This window comes from Cucumis sativus, chromosome 3 (assembly GCF_000004075.3).
Source record: "Cucumis sativus cultivar 9930 chromosome 3, Cucumber_9930_V3, whole genome shotgun sequence".
NCBI lineage: Eukaryota > Viridiplantae > Streptophyta > Magnoliopsida > Cucurbitales > Cucurbitaceae > Cucumis > Cucumis sativus.
The window spans coordinates 4,548,287-4,569,786 of NC_026657.2; the positions used below are offsets into that span (position 1 = coordinate 4,548,287).

Sequence of the window (21,500 nt, forward strand, 5' to 3'; positions counted from 1 at the left end):
CTTATGAATTTACAAGATAAGTTATGCGTTTTGATCCTCTTCTTATACGTTTTGACCTCATTATTTTGATAAAAGAGGCTATAATAACGGGTATTTATACACGTTATCAATAATCTTGCGATAAAACACTAAAAAAGGGTAAAAAAGGCGTGGAGACTTATGCAAGTTGAATTCTCTTATATTTATGAATTTCTGATAGAAGCAACGATTTTGACACATTATCATGCGTTTTGGCTCAACTGATCTACCTATAAGGCCATAATTACTTGTATTTCTCTACAAGTTATCACTTGCCTTGTTGCATCTTATTGTAACATCACAAATTTTTAGAGATTTTTTATCTTAAATTATTTGGTTAACCTTGAGGATTGGGATTAAAACTGAATTCTTTGGTTAAGATAATTTATGTTGAAATTTACGAAATTTTAAAATAACTAATTTATTGGAGAACATTTGGTCAACTAAAAGAATTGGGAATTTGAGTTGATTTGGAATCTTGAAAGAAAAAAATTGGTTTTGGTGGAATTGGAATTAATTAAGTATATATATATATATATGGACATGTATATAAGGAAAATTGCACCAAATACCACAAATTATAAAATAAATGTAATTTATAGTACAAGGGAACAATATTTGCAAAAATAAATTTTTTTACCAGTTATAGGGTAATTTTTTTTTAGATGTCAATTTTGCTCTTCAATTTCCTTCCTCTCATGTTACCGATGATGATTTCTATCAATGACATCAAGCATGTCAATATATTTTTCATGAATTTATCACTGATAACTTAAATTTGAATTTCTAAATGATATAAATCTTGATAGCATAACTTGTAATCAATAATTTATTTCAACAAAACTTGCAACTATATCAATTTTATTTATGTTATCAATAATAGAAGTTATCATATTGATAGTATGTTATTAGTGATTCAAAGCTATTATCGACAACATGTTAATCAGATCTCTTTTCTTTGTCCATTTGTGCTAAAAACAAGCAACCACAATATCACTTCATAGTAGCATTACCTTGATGCCATTGGTATATAGTAGCCTATTAGGGATATTACTTATAGATGCTATCAATGATCATATCCTTTTATTTCTATCGTTGATAGATATTATAAGTGATAGCAATAGAAGAATATCATTGATAAAAAATATCAATTGATAGCCTAATTTAATTCGCTCAATTTAAAATTGATATGTTTACCAAGGAGATATCACTTATAAAAAATGTCCTTGTAATGATATCACTTATATTTGCTATCAATGATATCCTGCAATCATTGATAAATAATATTAGTGATATCATTTTATATTGATAGAAATATAGAAAAATTACTTATAATAGCTATCATGAATATCAATTGATAGCAACATCACTAATAGAAGACATCAGTTATAGCAACTAATATCACATTTCTCAAAATTGAAAGCTATCGTCGGTAGTAGTTATCAACAATAGCAGCTAATTATAGCAACTGATACCATATTTCTCAAATTGAAAGTTACTCTACCTTGAGTGGCTATCATTGATAATAAAAGCTATCCCTAATAGTCGTTGTCAATAATATCAACTAATAAAATATTTCTTCAATTAAAAGTTATCATTCATAGTATCTATCAATGATAGCAACATATAATAGTTGACGATTGCTATTAATTATAGCTTTCAATTTAAGAAAACTGGAAATAAAATATTTGTAATGGTGACATGTTAACACTAATAGTAGCAATTAGTGATAACAACTATTATCAATATTCACTAATTGTAGCTATTAGGGATAGCTTTCAAAGTGACATCTATAATATTCACTAATTGTAGCTATTAGGGATGGCTTTCAAAGTGACATCTAATAATGACACGACGTGGGGTTTAATAAGTGACATATGTGTATGTGTTGCCTAATAAGTGTCTCCTTGTCCTTCATAGATCTGCCCCTATTTCAAATCAGATTGTACATTAATACATATTACTAAGCCTTCAAACTACAATAACTAACTAACAAATAGTTATAACTTATCTATTATAATAATCGTCCTCCCAAACACTTCAAATTGTCACGAGAGGAAGCCTTAAAAATCTAAAACCCACATGGAGTTGGTAGGTAAAAGAGGAATATAAACCAATAAGGTAATTCAAGAGGATTGGTAAGAGATATTTAAGAAACATGAGATTATGTTGAGAGAATAGTTAAAAGAAATTTATTTGTTTGGTTAAGTCAAATGTTGAATGGATTATTCAAGCAGTACGCTCTTCGTCCTCCAATCCCTTCTGGGAAGAATTAAGGAGATAAGTAGTAAAGCAACAACGTAGAGATTGACACAAAGTTTTATGAATTTAGAATCTTATATATACTATGTTTAGGTTAAGAGAAATATATTAGCTCAAAAATGGACGATTTAAAACACATGCCATAGCGGTACTTTTTGTTACAATTTGTTTGGTTCTTTGTTTTCTAATCTAACTTTTTCGAAAGAAAAACCTACCGGTAAAATCTTACCCAAAAGTTTGAGAATTTTTTATTTCATAATTTGATTAAAAATTCAAATGAGTGTCTATATATATATAAAGGTGAAACACATGGAGTAGCGAGAGTAGTTATATGACAAATCAATTTCTAAAACAAAATCATGACAATGGAGACTATACATAAGTGGCTGAATTTAATACATAAATCAAAAGAGTAAACGGTGTGAATTTGTGTTTGAAAGACAATCGACCCGTTACTCTAATTCAATCAAATCAAGTACTTAAAAACCAATAAATCAATCAAAATATATTATTGATTTAGAATCATATATATAATAAAAGTAATCGACACGAATTAAACAAAAATTGAGGAAACCACGAAAGGATTGATGTTGACTTTACATTTGAAAGAAAATGACACCATATTCTAACTTTAGCTAGGGTTGGAGGTTGTAGGGCTTTTTATTTGCTTTTATCTTCCCCAAAAAGGTAAATTTTTCTACCACATCAAGATAATGGCATCTAAGGCAAAGTTGAGAACCCAAATATGCCCTGCCACATTATCACCTCGCCACTAACCCAAGAAAAAAAAAAAAGACAACCAAAAGCAAGATTCCAATTGCCTTTACAGCCCTCTAAATATTCCCAAAGCATTTTCTCTTGTGCAATGCCATTCTTTTCTATCACCCTTTGTCTTTACATATGTTATAATATTAATAGAGCTCCAAAACACTTCCAAGTTTCTTCTTGCACCCTAGCCACATAGAACTTCCCTCTTCCTTTAGCTATGGCCACTTCAAAACAACTAGAAGTCCATAAAGAAGATCACCCTACTCCGTCAAAATGGAGTGTCTCTTTGGGAGAAGAGGTTTTTAGAAGATTTCTAGGGCAAGCTAATTCAGCTATTCAAAAGGTGTTCGGCGATGGCTCGCTGTTTAGTCCGTTGTTGTTCGGAAAGTTCTTTGATCCCGCTGATGCTTTTCCACTATGGGAGTTTGAGTCTGATCTATTGTTGTCCAACCTTCGTATCTCTGGAAAATCTTCAATAGATTGGTCTCAAACTGATCAAGAGTATGTTCTACAAGCAGAATTACTAGGTATTTGATATTTTCCACTTATTCTTTCATCTTTCCTTTCCACCGCTTTCAACACCTTCTGCATAATTTGAACTATAGACCTCTTGGTTGTTATATAATTTAACTTGTGTAATCTTTCATAGTTTACTTGGCATGTAGTTTCAAAGCTTTAAGAATCTGACATTAAAATTACATTAATTTTATAAAAAAAAGGTGTAAGGGAAAATTTTCCACAAAGTTATACATGTGACTAAACTTTGGTAAATGAAAGTGCATTTAAATTTAGGGGTTAAGCAAGAGAATATACAACGAAAGGATATTGGAATAAATGAATTTAAGGTGCTTAAGAAATGGTTAAAATCACTCCTCCATTTTAAAATCAATCTAATTTTTTTTAACGATTTTAAATCAATTTTAATAATATAAAGGTGTGCAAATTGAAACTTGAAATTGATTTTGATTTTGAGTGATTAAAGCTTCGAATCTATATATATATATATACTATGAACAAAATACTTATAGCAAAAGGCAACAAAAATTGCTTTTGATCCCATGTTGTTTATGAGGATGTTTGAATTGTTAACAATTTCATATAGAACAAATTTAGTTATATATGTATTTTTAAATTTGTAAAATTTAATCTTTATTGAAAAAGATTTTATCAATATTAATATATCGGTTTTTATTGTTTTAGAATTTAGAGTTTGTAGCTTCTAAACATGTTTTCCCTAATTAGTTTATTTACTAATATTTATTTTGAAAAAGAATTGAAATAAAATAACTTTTTCTTAAAACACTTTTTCTCGACCGAATCTAAATAAATCCTTAGAAATGTCATATTAAGTGTCAAGGACAAGTTAAACCATTAAACCATTAGAGAGAATAAATTGTTACAAAAATTTAATCTATTAATATCATTTTACATTCAAAATTTAAGTTACATTAGAAAACAAATTTTACAAATGTATATGAATTTTGTAACATTAACTAAAAAAAACCAGAACGTTAAAATTTTAAATTTACATTATTATTATTTGACTGATGGAGTAAAGACCCACATCGGAAATATCTTGAACTTTTCAAGGCTTTAATTAATTTATTATAAACTTCGGAAAGAAGGGGTGTGGGCAAGTAACCCTACGCGCATTTCTAAACCCTAAACCTTTGAATCAGTGAAAGGGGACGTTCGCCGGAGTTTACCCCTATGGACCTTTAAAAATAAACGCCGATGCACGGCGCGTGGAGCCTTTGAGGTTAGCAGGCGGTGGCCGAGCACCTACGCCAATGGTGGCCTGCGGTTCACTCATATACCTCGCCTCTTAATCACCCCCACCTTTTATTTTGCCCATTTTTTATTTATTCCTTTTTATTTTTTAGACTTCAAAGTCAACTTTTATTTTCTAAATAAAGTTACTTTTATCTCAATTCTACAAGCTTCTTTGAAGACAAAATTTTAAAATTTAAAAGATAAAACTAAAAATTCAAACACCCATTAAATTCTTTTGAAAATTTAAGAACATGTTGAACTCAATTTTAATGTTTCAGGGAGGGTAGTTATACTTCAATTTATAAATAAAACATTAAGTGTATTAATTAATAGGCCATTATTTTTACAATATTAGTTCTTGTGAATGCCTTCTAAAATATGTTGGAAGTTGCCAACAAAATTTGTGCATGTACTAAGGAATCAAGAGGTTATTGATTCAGATTCTCCACCCCTAGTTGCAACGCCTTTTTTTTCTCTTTTTTCTCTTTTTTCTCTTTTTGGTGCATCAAACCCTTTTTAAGCTTTAATTAAGCTAGTATGATTTGTATTTTGAAAAAAAAAAAGATGACAAATATATTATAGTAAACACAGAAATTTGTAGTAGGAAAAAGTGCTTTTGAACTTTGATCATTGTTAAGAGAGCATTTCTCAAACATTTATTTTGCAGAGATTTGAAGTTGAAAGGATGATAAAGAGAATAGAATTTAATGCTGAATTATGTGTATCCCAACAACACTACATTTTAAAAGAACTCCCCAAAGGGCCTTCCTTCAATTCTCTCTTGTTGCTACGTACTCATACAAAAAAAAAAAAAAAAGTTGGGTGATAATGTTTGATTTGACACAAAGCAAAAATTTGACAAAACACAGAAGCTTGGAGAAATGCATTACAAATCTCCATAGAAGAAGATGGGAAGGTGTTAGAGATAAGTGGTCAATTGAAGGAGCAACAAAGAGAAGGCAAGACGACGGTCGATTGGCGACGTGTCCATTGGTGGGAGCATGGATATGTTCGACGTCTCGAGTTGCCTGAAGATGCTGATTCGTCAAGAATGGAGGCTCGTATCAAGAATGACTTGGTTCTTGAGATCAAAATTCCCAAGTTAGAAACGAATCAAGGTAGTGAATCAAAGAGCAAAGATAATTCTGATGAAGATGCTTGAGTTGTTTGTGAGCAAATTTCTAATGATAAATGTGTTTAACTTAAACTTAATTTACATATTGGATGTGATTGTGACAAAACAACAAGAATGGATCTCAAATTGTGTATGTTGTTGTTATTGCTGACCAACTTATGTGGACGAGAATACAAACACTTTCAAAATGTCTTGTATAGAATTTTCATTTCATGATTTTTATATCACCAATACATACATTTATGATCAATAATGAGCGAGGGATTTGAAGGATTGTAATTTAATTAACCTTTAAAGTGATAAATATAACTATAAAATTAAGTATTGAAGAGCAGTGGAAAGTTAAATTATAAAGAGATAAATAAATAAATAATCACTAAATAGATTAGTGACCTTGTTATATCGAGTAAAATACTTACTACTTCAGTTGAAACTGAATTATATATATTGGTGGTAGAACCACTTAAGTTGAGCTAAAAACTAGGTGTAGTTGAAAATAGAATTGATGAATGTGCAACAAAATACTCATTAAAATGCAATCACTCAACATTATTGTTGTGTCTCACCTTCATAAGAAATATATGCATGAACAATCAACCATGCCAGCATGGTATAGAGGCATGTCACGTCTAATTTGTTGGAACCAATTAAGAGAATGATTAGATGTAGCCTAAACTGCACCTATTTCATAATTCTTATTTCTTTTAAAAATAAAACAACATAGTTAAGAAGATGAAAAGATTCAAATAAAAAACTATTGAAGTTAAAATGGACTTAGAAAATGAGACTGACTTGAGCTAGACTCAAGCAAGCATGCTTGACTACCAATGTTGAGGGTAAGCCTCACAAAATACCTAATGGGATAATGTCTCATTCACGTCTCAATCTATCCCTAAAACATTTTAAGGTTTTATATTTTAAAAGTAGCGCACTTTTAAAAAACTTACGTTTTTGTTCTTCCCATGCAATTTTGACCTAGATTATCCCTGAGATTTCATGTTTTGCTTTTAAAATTCAAAATAAAAATATGTTCAAGTTACAAAAATGTCCTTGTTTACTCGAACATTTGATATTCAATTTTGTTCAATATAGGCTTATCATTTTTGGTCGAGATTGAAAGTTTTGATGCTCTTAAGATTGACTAGTTTTTGCACTAAAAACCTTAAAAAGTGTATCCCCCAAGTGTATCCCAAGCTTAAATCTGTAGGGGTAATTAACTTTGAACTATTTGATAGTTTAGGGCTTTGTTTTAAATTTAGGGTTTAAGATTATTTGTGAAATATGAAGTTATTAGAGATGTTTTTATATCTGATTTTAAGTTAATGCCAGTGGTTTCATTCGACTAATTTCAACAATTTTATCAATCTGGTCTCTCGTAGATGATGAGTCTCGACCAAAATTGATGAAATTGCTCTGAGTTTGTTAAATGAGTCATGAGATTTGTTACGTTTCATTTGCATTATGTGAGGTTCTCAATGTAAATTTCGAACAAGATTAACCCAAGATACATCACAAAATGCATGTAAAATCCTAATATTGTGGTATCCCAGTACAATAATGTGGCTAGAGTTCCATTGTTAATTCATGTTATTCTCTGTTGAGATTATTCCAAGTTTTAGGACATATTGATTTTGTCTTGTTATGTGTGTTTTGTGTTTAACAGATGCCTTTTGCCACTAAAATCAACAATGCAGGCTTCTTCCTTGCAAACTTGACATGTTGTTTACATTTAGCAAAGACTGTCTCGAACATTAAAAACAAGTTAACAGCTAGGTAAATCTATATGTTTAGGAAAACCTTGTTTAGACATTTCTTGGACGTTAAGTTGGATTTTAATGAAGTCTTGTGTCATTACATCTTGCTGAAAGAGTTTAAGGATCAATAGAAGAGCATTATTAGCTTTAAATTACTAGGTGAAAAGGTCTCCTTCAAGTAGGAAGATTTTGACATTATCACGGGATTGAGGTATAGGCTAAGACGTGTGGTTGAATTTGAAAAAGATAAAGCCCTTAGACTGCGACGATTATATTTGAGCAATAAGACGAATATGAACGGTGCTGAGTTGAATAAAGATTATCTATATATTCCGTTCAAGAGCAACGGGGTTGTGGTAAAGATATCCCAATTTCATTAAGAAACCTACTTATAACCAGTCCCTAGAATTGTATAGCCTATACATGTTTTCCTTCACATTTTGATAACTTGTAGAAATACAAGTTATTATGGCCTTTTAGGAAGAATAATGAAGTCTCAACACGAGCAAACGAAAAAAGAAGCATAGCTAAATAGATTAAATAAGACAATTACGTGTTAGAAGTAGCAAAATATTTGTATGCCTATTTATCACAGTTTTATGCCTTAATCCATGTTTTTAGGCAAAAAAGAGAAGAGTAGCCAAGCAACAAATGTCAAGCGAGGAGACATGCAATCACCAGGCGATAAGAGGAATGAAGCAAAGAAAATTACATCGTTAGAAGAAAAAACAATTGGTGCGCATGTCAGAAAAGGATGAAAGGGACGTCTGTAGCGCGAAACAACTTTATGAGAGATTTGATAAAGTCCAAACGACGTTAAGTCCCATAAATCTTCACCTATAAATAGAAGGTTGTATCTTCAAAACAAGCATGCAAAATTTTGGAGAACAGGCTTAGTTCATCCTTCATTGTCCTTCTTTGTTTTAGTTGAGAGCATGGAATAGAGTTGAGAGAAATCCCCATTCATGCTTCCCCTCAGTGTAATAGACAGAAAATAGAGTTGAGATAAATCCTCATCCATGCTTACCCTCAGTATAATAGGTAGAAAACAGGGTCGATGAGTGTGAGAAATTATACTCAGAGACTCGATGCACATCTCTTTACTTCCACTTGTAATTTTCCTTTGTGTTGTATTTGTAATTTGAACATCATGGCCGAAAGGCTTAAAGTTTTAATTTTAAATACAATTTTCTTCTATTTTCATTCTCTCATTTTTTTATCTTTCCATGTTATTACTTCTATGTGAAAAGTAAATGATATAGGGTGTAATTGATGCTAGAGAATTTGAATGTCTACATTAGTCGTCTTGTTCAGTTAAATGTTGTAGTCAATACCTTATTCTATTCGAGAGAAAAATGAAGTAATGAATATCGTCACCTAATAAGTGATGACATAAATTTAGCTAAATAGGCGGTAAAACAAAGGTAGTAATACATTCTTGCAGTTGAATTCCTCCTTAACATACATATTAAAAAATGTGAGTGTGTGTGGCGATAAGGCATCGAGAGGTTGCTCGCTTTAATATAGGATGAGTTGCATATAATTTAGTTAGGTGGATTAGATATAAATCATCTAGTAACTTAAAGTACTTGGATCCCAAAAGACGAGCAAGTGTAGCGAATGCACTGAGAGGTTGCTTGTCTTAAATTTGAAGTTAATAAATGCATGCATTTGTATCGCCTTGACATATTTATTACCCTTGTATTGCACGTAATTACTTAGATTTTCATGCATCCACGTCGTCTAAATATAACTGAGTTCACATTCCATAAACCACGAACCATGTCCACCTTATTTCTCCAATGCATGTAGTAAGATACATTTAGGTTAGATAATAATGTCCATAAAATTATACTGTACAAATACCATACGTGGCACTATATCACATAATTGAGAGCTTATGTTCATTAATTCTACGTGTTTGATCTTAGCTTACCTAAGAAAGCTCTATTTTCTCTTACACTTGGACAAGAGGGAGGAAAACTTGTACGCACACGATGTATCTTTAAAGTTAGCAATGCATAGGAATGAGTCAACACCTTTTATCACATGAACCCATCTTAGACCCCTAACCCAGTCGCACACTTAGAGCCACATTATAACATAAGTACGAAATGAACCAAAGCACCTTTTAGGTTAGTAACTCAATGCTTATTATGTGTTTTTTCTAATAGTTATATGTTTGCATTAGCGTTATTATTGCATCTATAGGTTTGAGCCCACGAGATAGTGTCGTCCATTAGTGGGCAGGTTGCCAATAGGGCTTCACATGATGCAATACCACATACCATGTGATGGACTTGCACATACTCACCCATGTTGAAGGTGATTTAGTTACAAGTTTTTGGGTCGCAAATGGTACAATGTGATTCATTTTCATCCTCTACCTGTTGATGATCAGGCTCGCATAGTGGAGATTGACCCGACGACTGACGAGCGTGCGTACTTGGATCAAATTCTTAAAATTTCGACGACATAAAGTTATGTGAAAGATCCACCTACCCCTATCCCTATAGTTCGGGGTTTACACATTTCATCATCAGCATCCCTAAGGAAGTACATGCTCAATTCCAATTGGTCAGGTGGTCAGCTTAAATGCTAACCTCTTAACACACTACCATCTTCTCGCTATGCGGACCACTGAACATATGAACAAGATATATGGAGGAAGGGAAAAATTATATATATATATATATATATATATATATATATATATATATATATATATATATATTAATTTAATGGGGCTAAAAAATCTATACAACATATATATTTAAAATAACAAAGGAAGTGAACTTAACAAACATAAGAAACGGTGAAGAAAGTGAAATGGTGTAGACTGTGATTGTGTTGCATTTTCATTACCTTTGGTTAGTTTCTCCAATCTAAAAAAGAACAAGTATAGTAAAAATCTTAATCTCAACATCTATAAAATCAAAATTAGTAAAAAAAATACAAAAACTTGGTGATTGTCTCATTATTATTAAAAGAGATATAGCCCTTTGTAGATTTGCCTGTAATCTCATATAATTGTTAAGCCCACACAATTAAATATTATGACACTCCTAAAAGTATCACCTACCAAAATTGATAGAATTATGTTTAGATAAGCAATAATGGAAGAAAAATGTAAGAGAACACCAAAATCCATAAATGTGTAATACATTAACATTACATATACATAAACTTAAATTTTAACAAATAGTAAGGGGATGTAGCTCAGATGGTAGAGCGCTCGCTTAGCATGCGAGAGGTACGGGGATCGATACCCTGCATCTCCATGTTTTTATATTTAACAAAAATTAACCTAAAAGTGAGTTGAGATCCAAATTTATCCTACTATTGAGTCCATTTGGATCAAAGAAATTGATATTTATTCATATTTATATTTATATAAACTTATATTGTATCTTAATTTATGTAAAGAGGTGGTTAGAGGTATATTTTATATTAATTTTCCAATTTCACTTAAACCATCTTCCCCTTTCATGCATAACCTCTCCTCATCTTTTACACAAACCCACGAGAAATTTTGAAAAGTACATTTTTTTGCTTTACATTTCAAAAGTGGCACACTTTGAAAAAACTCATAAGTTTGTTTTTCTCAGTCAATATTGGTTGAGTTCGTCAACGAGATTGTGTGTTTTTTATTAAAATTTTTGAAAATAAATTGATATATCAAATTACCAAAATACCCTTGGTATTTCGAATGTTACATAGTCTCCGAAAGCACTAAATGACAAACATTGTGCTCATTTCGATCGAGAAGTGAACGATTTCACTCCTACAATTTGAACGACTTTCAATAACTTTTCCTTCGTGAAACATTTTGAACTCATTTGTCCTCTTAAATCTCTCAAGGTGAAGCACCTTTAACGATTTCATAGTTTACGATTTAGTTTTTAGTATGAAATTTTAGGCCGATGTGAAACTTTGTAGTTGGTGGTCTGGTGTAGTTAGATGTACAACATTAGTTTAAGTTAATGCATGTGGTCTCCTTCAATGAATCTCAACCATTTCATCAATTTGGGGTCGTGGAGATAAAGAATCTTGATCAAGATTTATGAAAATATCTCGAGATTCGTTGAAAGAGTTTCGAGATCTGATACGTTTCACATGCATTTTGTAGGGCAACCTTGAGGTCGATTTCACCCGAGATGGATACCAAGATTACCTTACATAATGCATGTGAATCTCATATCTAGTGGAATCCCAACAATGTTTCTCGAGATTAATTGGTGTTTCATGTTGTTCCCGACTAAGATTAGCCCAAGTTTTAACACATTATACATTTTGTGTTCCTTGCAAACTTGACTTGTTGTTCACATCTATCGAAGAATGTGTCAATTATAACAAATAAGTTAACACTCAGGTAACTTCACATGTTTAGAAAAACTGACTTTGAACACTTCTTTGGCATGAAGTTGGTGTTCAATTGACCTCTCTACCATTACATTTTGTTGAGAGAGATCGAGGAGGACAATATAACACAATTAGTTTTAATTTACTGTGTAAGAAGGTCTCCTTTGGGTTGGAGGACTTTGACATAATAACGGGGTTGAGGTATAGGCTCAAATGTTAGGTCCAATTTGAATAGGACAATTAAACCCTATCGATTAAGAAAGTTATATTTGAGAGATAGAAAGGGTATGAGTTTGAGAAGGATTACCCAATCCTTCAGTTTGAAAATGACGAGGTTGTGGTGAAGATTTGATATTTTACTTCATCGAGCTTGCGATGATAGGTTGAAAAAGGAGACAACACATGGATTGGACGATGCTGGACTTGATTGACTATTGAAAGGACTTTATTAGCTACGACTGGTGTGAGTTGGTATAATCCAAGACCTTTGCTACTTTGAAAGGGGCACTTAATGGAACAGTTGCCTTGCACAAGAAGAAACTTGCGAATAACAAGTCCCCGCATTTATATAGCCTCTACGAATTTCCCTTCGCCTTTCAGGTTTGTGATTACATGCTCATTATGTTTATTTTTTCATTAATTATATGCTTGTATTAACGATATCATTGTGTTTGTAGGTCTGGGCCTATGTGTGAGACTCGAGTTTGGAATATAAGGGTTTTCATTTTTTGAAGAAGGTATTCTTAAGATTTAGGCGTTTTGAAGTTTGCGTCGAAGCTAGACGATGTGATAAGAAAGGTACGTATCCAAGCTCTGTCAACACAAGGAAGTTGATGTTTGGTGTTGAAACACGAGATGAAGTTAGGCAAGGAGAGTTAAGTATTTTGAGAAAATGTTTAATCTTGACTTGATAGCTAATTACGTGTTGGGTTTAGACTAAACATGGTCTAAAATGCTAAGTAAACTGACACGTGTAAAGTTCTAAGTAGGAGTTGGCAAGCTAAGAGAAGCTTAAGGGTGACTTATCTAGTTAAGGATGCGTATAAATAGGATTGAAAAATTTAAAGAAAGTGTTGCCCAACTAAGAGAGCATTAGGTAAGAAGAAGTGAGTTGGAGTAAGGCATTCAAAGGAAGGGAAGAAACTAAGTATGTTTGTGAGTGATTTTCTATAAGGAAAAAAAAAGTGTTTTGAAAACATTCTTTCTAAGTATTTATGTTATTTTGAAACATATAATGTGTATTGTAATATTGTTAATGGTTATACTTGATTATCGAACAAGGAGTTTCTAAACTAAAGTTTCGATGTGATGATTGTATGTATGTATGTGAGTACTCATTGGCTATTATTCCTATCGATGAGCTAACTATTATGTGCATCTAAATGAGTAAAGGCAACCATGGGGTGCAAGGACCATATGGCGGTAGGAAGTGGACCAATGAGTTGAAAGGAGTGTATTGAGTTATCAGCTTGAGCAATGAGAAATGAACCGAGAAATTCTCCAAGGGATGCTAGTGAAATGAATCCCAATAGTTTATGTGTGGGAATGGTTCATGTTTTTTGCGAAAAGAATAATTGGAGGCTAATGTGTGATTTATGTTTTCAAATTGGAAGTTGAGAGTCTCGTTATGAAAATGAATTTATATGATTGTATTGTATTCTCCAAAAAGGTTTTCCAAAATATCACTGACTAAGTATTTGACTTATGGCTTTAAATTTTCATTCTCCAAGTATTAAGGCGTTGAGTCCAAGTAAAGAAGGGTAAGGCGAGCAAGCTAGGCGCTGAGGCATTAAGCTAGGTGTTCTAAATGTGAAGTTGTGCTAGGTATTAGACAACCTTTTACAATAGTTCTTTGTGGTTAAGAAATCTTGCAACACATGTTGTTAAGTATTAAAAAGAACTTGTATGTTTTATCTTATGTTATAAAAGTTAAGCTTAAAATTTAAACTATAAAATTGATGTGTTAAATAAGCTTACTAGACGTTCTGCATGCAATCTCGCAAAGAGATACGTGTTGAGTGTCTAATCGGTCATGCCTCCACATGGTCGCGTGAAGTGATCTTAGGACAGGGTCTTGACACTACGAGACAATATCATCCATCAATGGGCGAGTTGTGCATAGGGAGTCATGATCTATGATACCACGTATCATGTGATGGAATTGAACACACTCACCTAGGTTGAAGGTGATTGAGTCTCAGTTCGTCGGGTAGCAAATGGTTCATTACAATTCATTTTCTTCCTTCACATTCACTATAGTAGTCTTGGGTTTTGTCTCTTAATTAGCCCAAGTTGATGTTTTAATTTTAGGTCCGGATACATGAGATTCAACTTACAGATGATGAGCGTGATTACCTTAATCAGAGAATTTCGACAACAAAGGTTACAAGGAAGGCCCTCATAACCCTCCTCCTCAGCACGTCGAGCATGCCCTACCACGCACTCACGTCTAACATCCCCCTCCTCCTCCTATCCAACATTCTCACTCTCCTCATGGGGATGATGGTTGTCTCACCACATCTACAGAGCAGTCTACTCAGATTGATAAACCTCAAAAAACATGTGATTGAATTCAACATGTATTATTGACCATAAAGGACCTTCTGATGGCATTGGTTAAGTATTATTATTATTTAGAGGGTCGCTCGCCTGGTTGACGTTGAGTACACTTGGGTTGAAGACGATACCATATGGAAATACGTCATGGACGAGTTATCAGATTATCACAAGGCATGGATGAACATTGACTTCATGTACATGCCTTACAACATCAAGGTATGCCACTAGGTTTTGATCATATGTTTGACATGGTCGAAGGACAAATCAACATTTGAGATTTGTTTATTGATTTGACATCAAAAGTAGACCTTGATAAAGAACTCGATAATATAAGGTGTGTTGTGCTGGCTCTGCTGTTCTGCGATGACGTGTTCATGGTGAAGCCCAATCTACCTCTGACATCGTGGCCTTTTGACCATGTAGTTTAACTAAGATAACATCATCTCGTTTGTCTTCTACCTCTCTCAAGAGAATGTAGTGGCAGAACGGTCCATTGAAAACCAACTTCACGCTCAAGAAATGACCAAATGTTATTTTCCTAAACATGTGTACTTGCTTGGGTGTAAGATTGCTTGTTTTTTTATGTTCGACACTATCTTTGCTAAGTGCAAACAACATGTGAAGTTGGCCAAGAAAAAGTCCTTAGAATTCATCTTTGTGACAAGAGGCATCTAAAAAAAACACGTAAATCTATATTCTATGATGAATCTCAGGTCAATCTAGGGACAGTCTCGACCGAGAAAATATGAATAAGTAATTGAATTTGAACAACATTGCACTGAGATGTCACAAGATTAGGGCTTTGCATGCATTTTATAGGGTAATCTCGGTCTAATCTCGGGCAAAATCATCTCTGAGGTTATCTTACAAAATGCCTATGAAATGTATCTAATGTCGAAACTCTTTCAACAAATCTTGAGGAAATTTCATAGACTTCAGTCGAGATTCATCATCTGCACGGACCCAGATTCATGACATTGTCGAGATTCATCGAAGGAGATTAGGAAAAATAATATCATCAAAACTAGCTCAGATTAACTCAACAATAACTATATCAAAACATCAAAACTACATAATTTTCCATTTTCCTTAAACTTCAAACTGAAAACTAAACTATCGAATTGTTCAAAGTAGTTCACCTTGACCAATTGGAGTAATAGGATGGCTTTTTCAAAATTGGGGAAGCACGAATCAGGAAAATTTAAAATATTTTGGGAGTGTTCTCGCTTAGATCTTGGAGAAATTAAGAAAAGTATTTAGAGTTTAGGGTTTTGTGAGAATATCAAACATTTTGGTTCCAAGGTAATTTTTGTCATTTAATGTATACCTTTATTTCCTCAAATTTTTAATAAAAAACGCACAATCTCAGTGGTGAACTTGAGGAAGAGGGATTGAGAAATTTCCTTGAAAGAGTTTTTAAAAATTTACAAAGTATCACAGAGTCGATCTTAGTTGAGAATGACCGAGAAAAATAAATTTATGAAATTTCTAAAACTATGCTACTTTTGTTTGAAACATATTGATTGAGCATCCACATTGTAAATTACCTAGCCGTTAAGAAGAAGAATTAAAGTTTAGTCGAGTATGAGCTACATGGTTAATAGTTATGGCATGTTGAAAATTAATTTATGGTTAGCTTGTCATCTTAGGTAAGAGCAACAATTTTCGTTGGCTGCTACAACTGTTGTTTCATGATCTGATCAAAATCTTTTCCAAGCAAACTAATGAACTCTGTTAATTGGTAGTTGTTGCATTCTGCTTGCTTGTTACTTTGGTTAGCTAGCTATTCTTGAAGCTTCGTGCTCCTTTTTGTGAAGTTTGTTCGGTATCCTAAAACACCCCCTCCACGATTACACCATTGTTTTTGTCTTCATGGTGAATGCTCTTTCTGGTTTCTCTTAAATTTTACTGTTTCTTTTGCTTCAATTGTATGGTTGATCGACAATCGAGTTTGGTGGTGTTGTCTTTTTTTATGTATCTCCTGTAGGATTTTTTTATTGAGGTTCAATCTTGGGAAATTGCTTAACAACAAAGATAGTGGAAGCGTGTGAATCTAGACTGTGGTTGTGTTGCGTCTTCATTTCCTTTGGTTAGTTCGTCCAATCAGGGAAAGAAGAAATATAGTAAACAATCTTAATCTCTACATCTATAAAAATCAAAATTCGTAAAAGAAAGTATAAGTTGTGATTGTCTCACTATTATTAGAAGAGATACAGCCCTTCGTAGATTTGTCAAAATCGGGTGTTCGTTGAAAATAATTTGTTTTGTCATCATTTTATAAAGATGTAATTTTTTCTTGAAAGGTCTTTTAAATCAAAGAAATAATATCATACGTGGTTAGGATCTTACATTAGTGTAAGGCAATGAAAGAATTTAAAGTTAAAAGTCGTTAAGATTTTGCCATGATATGTGAGTATAAAGTTAGTTATTAACAATGGAGAGGTGTGAGTGTAAGGGTAAACTAGACATTAATAAAAAAAAAAGTAGGAGCGAAGAGGGAAGTGAAAAAATCTCCACTCTCTTAACCCTTTTTTAATATACTAAAGATTTTAACGACTTATGTTTTAAATATATTTGTGTCTTTTTTGCCTTCCATTCAAGGGGATGTAGCTCAGATGGTAGAGCGCTCGCTTAGCATGCGAGAGGTACGGGGATCGATACCCCGCATCTCCACATTTTTTTGTTTATATATTTTTTAAAATATTATTTTAATAAACATTAACCTAAACGCAAATTAAGGTCCAATAGTGACTCCGTATTTTTATTAAAACGTCGAGAATAACAAAAAGTAGAAAAATGCATAATTTTTTTTAAAAAAAATTCAATACTTGGCCGGTTAAAAGTGTCAAATCTAGTTTTATTTACTTGACTTTTAAAACATGTCAAATACATTGCAAGCCTAATTCTCTTGAAAAGTTCAAAGAATATAAGGTTAAAGTTGATAATGAATTAAGTACCACAATAAAGATACTTCGACCCAAAAAAAAAGATGCAGAGAAATCTATTAGGAATCAAAGATGAAGAATGTAAAAGTGAGAGATTAAAGAGAGAATAACCATAAACATCATTTCCAAAACATAACAAAGTGGCGTGAGGATGCCAAAGAAAAAGGTTTTTCCATTTTATATTATTATTTTGTAATTAAGTATGCTTTTGATGTAAAGATGTAGGATGTGGTTACTACTATAACATATTATGAATCTTGTAATTGAGAGATCAGAGGAATTTTTTTTTCTCTATTTGTATTATTTAAATAATATATTTTCATTTAAATTTACTTATTCATTTCAAAACGATAACTAGCTATAATTTTTGGAAAATTTGTTAAATAATTATACTTCTTGAATATTGTAGAAATACATAAGATATATAGAATTAGCACAAATGTCCAAATAATAATAAAGTTGATGTCGATGTCGATGTCCAAAATTTCATTCCATTTAAACATTAAATATGTAATTGATACATATAAAAATACTCATCGATCTAAAGTTTGATTGAATTGATTGTTTCATAATCATACTATCAAATTCTTTACATCTTTTAGCTCATTTGATTTATACACCGCATATAACAAGTCTTACAGAGTAAGAGGTCTCTTAAGAATAAAGCTGAAAAATGTATTTCCAAAAATTGTGAGTAAATAAATATAACTTCATACTATTTGTGTGATTAATTGCTCTCTTTTTATTTAGTCAAATAAAATGAAAAATTAACGTGCATAAAACACATGTTATCAACTAGTTAACCTAAAAGCAAATTAAGGTCCATTAGTGTTTTGTTTATTTGTAAATAAATTAAAAGGTGATCAAATGCTACTACTGACTCCAATTGGAATATTTCCTTCAAAGATTGAACAAAACAATAGAAGACAATGCATGAAATACAAAATTATGATCCATACTAAGACACCCTATTTTCACTATAATTTTAACTAAAATTAAATTGTCAATTTAAGATAACAACACTACAAGAAATATATAGGTTTATCGATACTTCAGATCAAAGAAACTGAGGTTGGAGGGTGAAAAACGGTCATAAATGAGAAAAATGTGAAATTTTGGCCGAAAAAAATGAAAATTTCAAATTGAATATTTCTTGACACATTTTTGCGTCATTAAACAATGACATTTTTATGTGTCATTGTAAACCTAATAAAATTAAGGTTTCATTAAAGACAATAAAAAAGTTTTTCTTTTCCTCCCTCTTCACGAAAATAAAAATAAAATATGATATTTATATAATTTTATATTTTATATTTTATATTAGTTTCCCAATTTCACTTAAACCCTCTTACCCTTTCACTCACAAATTCTCTTCCTCTTTCACACAAACCCTTCCTCCCCTTTCGCCGCTCGTTGGATTTGCTGGCCACTCATTTGATATTTCATCTGTTACCTTAACTACAAGAAATCGAGGCATTCTCGATGTCGAAAAGGGTGTTGGCAAAATGTACATCTGGAATGGCCCACCATTCATGACAAAGCTATGCATGTGTCAATGGAGAAATCAATTATGGCATCTACATTTAAACGTCGTGAATGGTCCACCAATCCCCAACGTCAACGTTCACAACATCAGGGAAAGAAATATTATTATTTTATTTTTTTAATTTTCCCAACATCATTTAGACAGATATTATTGGGAATGTGTAAACCTATTCTTGATGTTTCACTTTATGGTCGAGAGTAGAGGGATCTCTTGACGTCTTCGAAGTGCGTTGGGAGATCCCCTACATATTTGAGTTTTGCGTAAACATAATTTAGAATTCAAATCAAAAGAAAAAAAAAGGAAGATTAGGTTGAGAGAGAGAGAGATCGTCGTGCCGATGTTGTCCGTTGTTTGTCGTCCTATTTGACAACCGCTCATTGTCTTTTGTCGCCTACTCTGTCGTACTACCCATGTCCGACGTTGACGCTTGCCCTATCCCTTTGTTCTTTGAACTTCAAAAGTTATTTTTTTTATAAAAAAATTTCCCTTAAACTCTTTGATAATTTAAAGTTAGTTTGTGGTTTAATTAGATTTTTATTTGATTTTGTTGGAGTGGATTAATGGATTGTAATTAATTAGTGTGTACAATTTGTGGAATGTTGTGATTGTTGTTGAGAGTTGTTGTATTTGTGGAATAAATTGTTAAATAAACAAAATAGAGATTGGGTGAATAATTACATATGTTGAAAGTAAGGTTCTTTGAATAGTAAAACAATAAAACGTAATATGGAGAGAAAGAATAGAGAGCTCTCGTTGTTATTGTTGTTCTTGTTGGAATCCATGGAAACTTTAACTAAAATAAAAGTAAGGTTTTACCATGTTGTTCTTGTTGTTATTGTTGAAATCCATGGATTGAAGAGCTCTCAATACTTCGAATATTGTTAGAGTGTTTACTGTAAAGAGTGCAAGTTGAAGAACATTTCGTGTATGAAGAGAATTTAAGATTTCATTGTTGTTTTGTTTTAGTTAATTAGTTTAACTAAAGTATTATTATTGTTTTGTTTTAGTTAAATACTTTTAGTATTTAGATTTCAAATTAGTTTTAGGTGTTAGATTTCAAATTAGTTTTAGTATTTAGATTTTGATTTAGTGGTCGGTTTTAGTGTTGTTAGGATTTAAGATTTAAGATTAAAGTTAGAATTCAAAATTCAAAATTGAAGAATACATATGTTGGGGAGGTTGTTCTTTGTCTGTTTTTTGTTATTTAAAATTACATAAAACTATGTTGAAACTTTGCATTTATATTAATGTATAGATTGTATATTGTATGTATTTTTTATATTAAATTTGTTGTATTTCAGAATTACAATTTGCTATTAAAGGAACAGAGAAAGAAAAGGAAGAATATGAGAAGACTGTAGAAGAGCTTAGGTGCAAGAATTTCCTTCGACTGCGTTTGAGGATTTCAAATCCAATAATTTAAAAATGATAGAATGTGCAAAGAGAAAAGTTGAACATTTCTATGAGCTGCGTTGAAAGAAATATGAGGTTACTTCAAATAGAAACGACCCTTACTCTGGTGGTTCTAGAAAATTTGTTGGAAAAATAGGAGCAAAAAATGACAAGACCAAAAATGGAACAGGTAAGCCATAGAAAGTTTCATTTACAAAATATGCAAGTGGGAAACTTTCTATGGCTTACCTGTTCAATTTTCGGTCTTGTCATTTTCGGTCTTGTCATTCTTTTGCTCTTCTTTTTCTAATCAATTTTCTAGAACCATCAGAGCAATGGTCGTTTATGTTTGTCGAAATTCCATATTTCTTTCGACGCAGCTCGTAATAATGTTCAACTTCCCTCTTTGCAAATTTTGTCTATGTCCCTATGATTATACTAGACAGTTATGTTGAGGCAATCTTTTTAGGTTTTATTATTCATGCAATTTCTAAACCTATAAACATGTACTTTTTTTAATATTTGAATTAATTTTCATATAATTTCAATTTGGTATTTTAATAATTTTTATTAATTTTACGTTAATTACTTTTAGAATTTGATTGAATTTGATCCCAATAGCAAAAAAAAAAAAAAAAAAGTATTACAAAAAAGTTTTTCCAAACGCACAAAACACATTGGGCATGGACACCTATTGTTGATGAATGTTGTAGGATTTTCTTTTCTTTTATAACTATTATAAAACAAATTACACATCTAAAATCTAAAATCTATAATAAAGGTATCTTGCATGTTCATCTAGGTTAAATATATCAACCAAATTTTTCATAGATTTAGATCGATATCTTGTCAAACTGGTTACAAAGAGGCTCACTTGATTTGATCTTGTCAACAAGTCAGATAAGATAAATAAGGTTAGAGGTTCTTAAGCTGACGGTTTACAAAACATCTGTTTACTTAGAGATCGTAATCAATTTTTTAACCTA

General features: G+C 31.9%; 1 protein-coding gene and 2 non-coding genes across 5 annotated transcripts; all 3 read left to right on the forward strand.

Annotated features, from left to right (window-relative positions):
- Window positions 1-3,074: 3,074 nt before the first annotated feature.
- On the forward strand, window positions 3,075-6,180 carry LOC101211129 (21.7 kDa class VI heat shock protein). Of its 3 annotated transcripts, XM_011652234.2 has the most exons (3): window positions 3,080-3,575; window positions 4,728-4,807; window positions 5,489-5,680. In XM_011652234.2, exons 1-3 carry the CDS (start codon window positions 3,266-3,268, stop codon window positions 5,645-5,647), a joined length of 549 nt encoding a protein of 182 aa, XP_011650536.1. In that variant the 5' UTR covers window positions 3,080-3,265; the 3' UTR covers window positions 5,648-5,680. The 3 variants fall into 3 exon arrangements, with proteins under 3 accessions (XP_011650535.1, XP_011650536.1, XP_004152915.1); XM_011652233.2 differs by lacking the exon at window positions 5,489-5,680 and having other exon boundaries at window positions 3,075-3,575; window positions 4,728-5,384; XM_004152867.3 differs by lacking the exons at window positions 4,728-4,807; window positions 5,489-5,680 and adding an exon at window positions 5,691-6,180 and having other exon boundaries at window positions 3,150-3,575.
- A 4,738-nt stretch (window positions 6,181-10,918) lies between these two features.
- On the forward strand, window positions 10,919-10,991 carry TRNAA-AGC. The gene has a single exon. It is a non-coding gene; the product is annotated as a tRNA-Ala (tRNA).
- A 6,240-nt stretch (window positions 10,992-17,231) lies between these two features.
- TRNAA-AGC lies at window positions 17,232-17,304 on the forward strand. Its single transcript has one exon. It is a non-coding gene; the product is annotated as a tRNA-Ala (tRNA).
- The last annotated feature ends 4,196 nt before the right edge of the window (window positions 17,305-21,500 follow it).